The 4,739-nt window shown below is 51.0% G+C and overlaps 1 protein-coding gene across 1 annotated transcript in view; it reads right to left on the bottom strand.

The window, feature by feature from the left end:
* Positions 1–3,265, bottom strand: part of DLEU7 (deleted in lymphocytic leukemia 7) — a 19,098-nt gene extending 15,833 nt beyond the window's left edge. The window contains exon 1 of the mRNA XM_006745050.3: positions 2,333–3,265. Coding sequence (XP_006745113.1) covers positions 2,333–2,791 — 459 coding nt within the window. The 5' untranslated portion in view covers positions 2,792–3,265. The remainder of the gene's footprint in view (positions 1–2,332) is intronic.
* Positions 3,266–4,739: the final 1,474 nt, after the last annotated feature.

Here is a 4,739-nt window from a genome sequence, read left to right as displayed (position 1 = left end):
GCGCCTGGGTGGCTCAGTTGGTTAAGCGACTGCCTTCGGCTCAGGTCATGATCCTGGAGTCCCGGGATCGAGTCCCGCATCGGGCTCCCTGCTCGGCGGGGAGTCTGCTTCTCCCTCTGACCCTCCCCCCTCTCATGTGCTCTCTCTCATTCTCTCTCTCTCAAATAAATAAATAAAATCTTTTAAAAAAAAAAAAAAAAAGAAGGAAGATGAGTAGAAGTGAGATTTTTTAGGTAGAGAGGAAGATATTTGTGTCCAATGGCCTCCATTTTCTCAGAAGAGGAGTGAGCCGGTTGAGGTTTGGATAAACAAAGCTTGAGAAGGGTGGAAAATGTTGAGGACAAAAAGTCAAGTAGAAAGCGTTAGAAGGATTACCAAGTAGAAGTGATGGCTACATGATGTTCGAGTGGCATGATTTGTAGGCCACAGCAGAGAGCTCCAGTGCATCCGAGCTGGGCCAGGCCCTTGGACAGGGGTCTCCAACCTGATCCCCCAACTGCAACCTCACCTGCTGTGACTTATCTAGGGTCAGGTCCTCGCCTCAGTCATTTCAACGGTTACCTTTGCCTGCAAGACAATTCAAGGCCCTCTGCATGACATGCAGGCCTTTCTTGCCATCTGACCCCACTTACCTGTCCAGCATCCTGTTTTACCTTCTGCCATAGTGAACTAATTTTAATTCGTTCACCTTTTCATTGCTTCTGGGCCTTGGATCACACAGCTCCCCTGAAATGTTTTTTCCCTTTCATGTCTGTGGGACAAACATTCATTTTTTTTTTTAAAGATTACTTCCTCCAAGAAGCCTTCCGAGATCACCTAAGGTAAAGCCGATCACTCAGTCTCTCCTTTTGCCAACGTACATGTTCCGTGTATATGCCCCTAACATCACACAGCCCTTCCTATTTCAGCAATTCTAAGATGCACCCTTTTTCACATTTCAAAAATCTCTGACATGATCTTACAATAGATGGTGCGTCATAGTTTAATTGGCAGGATTTTTTATTTCTTTGTGGTATCAAAGAAAGGTGCATTCTACACGAGATCATTAGTGAAATGCAGCTTCATTTTTTAACTTCCTAACGTGAGTTGGGCCGTGCTCCACCTTTGGAGGCGATCTTATTTTCCCTCCCCCCAACACACATTTGGGAATATTTGGTTGTATCAGTTTGTTGGGGGGGTGGGTAAGGCTGCTGGCATCTCCTGGGTTGAGGCCAAGGATGGTGCTAAACATCCTATAATGCACAGGACAACCCCACAATTATCCAGCCCAAAATGTCAACAGCAGGAGATTGAGAAACCATCGTGTTAGAGTAACAATACTTTTTTGGGTGTATCATAGGCTTTATTATATTTAATTCAAATCAGTCTTTTACAGTGTATAGTAATCTAAAACATAGCAATTTTTTCCAAATCTTGGCTTGTAGAGCAAGAATAACAACTCTTGGGAACTGCTCTAAGCTTTCTTCATCATTCCCCCCTCATTTCCTTCTGCTAGCCTCCCAAGGGGAAGGAAGGAAGCAAAATTGGAAAGCCAGAAGACCTCAAAGAGATCTGTGACCTTAAACCAATTAGGCTAGCTAATGACAAGGTGGAGACTGGATCCCAAGACCTCCAGATTTCCACAGCCCCACTCAGCCTGAGAGGCAGCTACTGTGCTCCCTGGCTACACGGACCAGCACAGTTTGGTACCATGAGAGGAAACGGGCCCTACAAATAGGAGCTGCGTGACTTAGCAGGAGTTTAGCATTAGTATTCACGCTTTGACACCCGGGACCCACCCCGCTCTCACCCCACTTTATGAGAATTTAGGTTGACTCTGTAAGGCCTCTGAACTCTGTGGGGAATTGGGTTTATGCAAAAATAATTTTGATTCTTAAGTGTGAAGGAACTTTAAATAAATCTAGGTGATTTTGTCATGCAAAAGGCAGAGGGGACTTAATAGGGGTATTGAAGGCTCTGGAGTAAGGGTTATTAATTTGGAAGCGGGGAGCAGGGACAGCTGTCCTCCATCCCAGGAGCTGCGCAAGTGGAAAGGGCCTTCGGCTAGAGCAGGAAGCTGATTGATGTGAGAGGGAGAAAGGAGTTCCAGAGGAAGGTTTTGGCAAGGCCTCCCCGCGTCTCAGTTCCGCAATCAGCTGGGCCCCAGGTGGACCCCGAGTTCCTGGACTCAAGTCCCAGGGCTGTCACCTCCCGCCTTCCGTCTCACAGACGCTGAATCCCCTGGACCGCTCAGCTTTTCAATGGGTGGTCCCTCCGGGCTTTATCCCGGCCCGGCAGCCTCGCCCTGCCGCGGGATCCTGCGCCCCAGCCGGGTGCTCGAGGCCAGACTCACCTTCAGATGGATGGGGAAGGACCGCTCCTGCTGGAGGGGGCCCAGCAGCGTCTGCTCCACGCTGACCAGCTCCGAGGTCGAGTCCACCACGCGGGCCAGCGCGCTGCGCATCGCCATCTGGGCCAGGGTGCAGGGCCCCCGACCCCTGGGGAAGGGCAGCAGCTCCGCGCCCCCTTCGGCGCCTCGCACCACTTCTACTTCTGGGGAGCTTGCCCGCGCCCCAGACCCGCCACTCCTGGCCCCCCGCCGCCCTCCCCCCTCTTCGCGCCCGGGCCCCGGCCGGGCCCTCCGCGGGCCTGTGCGACGCGCTGGGGCAGCGGACACGTGGTCTGGATCGCGCGGGATCCCCGGGTCGCCCGGACCGTCCCCCCAGCCCCACTCCTGCTGCAGCAGCTGCAGAGTCTGCAGAGCCACCATTTGGTGGCTGATGGAGGCCACTAAGGGCGCAGGGCTAGCCATCGCCTCTGCCGGCGGCTCCGCGCGCTCCGCGGGCAGGTGTAGCAGTGAGCGAGAGAGGCGGGGGCGTTTGGGGTCGCCAGGGTCACATTTCCCAACCCGCTTGTTGGCCTTGTTGCCTCTCGAGGGTGGAGCCTGCCCCGCAGGAGGTGGCCAGCGCTGGCCCCCGAATTCCTATCCGAATGGGCGTGTCCGGACCCAAGGCTGCAGGAGGCACTGCTCCCGGTGCGCTCGAAAATCAGCCAATGCTGAGCGCGGGTTCTTCCTCTTCTCCAGGGTTTTGCTGGGAAAACCTGCCGCTTGGTGCAGAAGCATCTATCCGCAGGGATACCCCGCCCCCATCTCCTTTGAAGGATGCCTGTCAGTGATCATTCATGCCTTGGGTGCTGGGGGTGGCAGGTTAAAGACCTACCCTGAGCAAAAGTGCCAAAAGCTAGAGAAAGCTCACAAAAGGAAGACCGATCCCGATCCTCCTCCCTCCCTTTCCTAACCCTAGGAGAATTTTCAGCAACTTCTTGGAGTAACCTTCAAGGCCTCGTGTCCCCCAAACAAAAGAAGGGGACTTATGTATGTGGAAGTTCTGCTCTTCTCTGCTTTGCTCATGCCACACGCGCTCAGGGAATCTGGCGGCTAAAGAAGCATCAGGGCACAGCTGGGGAGGCCCGCTTCCCCAAGTGACTCGGGAAACGCGGGTTTGGCACTGCCCAGACCAGGAGCCCAAGGACGTGGGCAGCGGGGTTTGAAGCTAAATCCTTTTACGAGCCATGAACCCAGGGACAGCTGTACAAATAGTTGCTGCTTTTAATTAAACCTAACTTTGCTGCTTCCTTGGCTTAGGAGAAAAGACTGGGAAATTTACGCTTTGATAGATTGGAACCTATTGTGATTACATTTTATTAAAAAAAAAAAAAAAGCAGCAGACATTTGAGGAGAATGGTGTGGAAAAGTGTTACCGAGCAGCATGGTTTTGGCTTTCTTCCTGCATGGGAAACCACTGAACATAACTTCACAACGCAGGGAAGCGAGTACCAGGGATGTGGGCATGTGACAGACACTGGACCCTCCTGACCTGGACAGTGGGATTTCCTTCTTCCTTTAGAAGGGAGAGTCCCCCCTTGGTGTGGTGGAGTAAGAACTGGAGAGGCCTTTGTGTGGGAAAGCTGCTCCAGTGAGTCTATTAGTCTAAAGGGCGGTCATCAGAGATATGGGGTGGAATTCAGGGTCCTTCAAGGTTTCATCAACTGTAGGATAACATGACCCTGTATAATCCTCCCAACTCTCCAGTGAAGGTTCCTTCTAGTTCTCAGTGTTTTCTTCGCCTATGAAAACAAATCTGAATGCCAAGGTAAAGAAAACCTTTCTTAAACAAAAACGAGTATGTTCACACTAATTATAACTAAGTGAAAATGCATGTCTGTGCATTGACAGGAAATTACTTTGGAGGGAAGTAAATAGTTTGATGTTGATTAGATTCTCTTGATGAAGTTACTTAAGGTCATGATAAAAAAAATAGAAAAATTCTTCTTTGAGTGTGTGTGTGTGTGTGTGTGTGTGAATCCTCAAATATTGAAATGCATTAGGGTTAGCAGAGACTAACCAGGAATAGCAAAAACTAACCCCTAATTTTCACAGAGCATGTCAGATCTCCAGGGGTGCTCCTCTTTCCAGATAGGCAGGAAATCCAGTTTCATGGACTAACTCTTCCACTATCAAATGGCTGACTGCAAAACCTTCTTGACAGATGGAATTCCAGCCAACAGCAGAATTGAAATCACTAGACGCAGCCTGACCTGAGGCCCCACTGTTCTACATCCCAGGCTGACTCTGAGACCCATGAGATGAGCTGAACTTCAGGGAATATGAGAGAAGGGGCCAGAGAACCATGGGACCTATGGGATGGTACGTGCAGCTTCAATCACTGTCTGCGTTTCCTCATATCTTTTAGAGAGGC

Source organism: Leptonychotes weddellii, chromosome 3 (genome assembly GCF_054177405.1).
Source record: "Leptonychotes weddellii isolate Sample4059 chromosome 3, ASM5417740v2, whole genome shotgun sequence".
NCBI lineage: Eukaryota > Metazoa > Chordata > Mammalia > Carnivora > Phocidae > Leptonychotes > Leptonychotes weddellii.
This window is presented reverse-complemented; position numbering and strand designations above follow the sequence as displayed.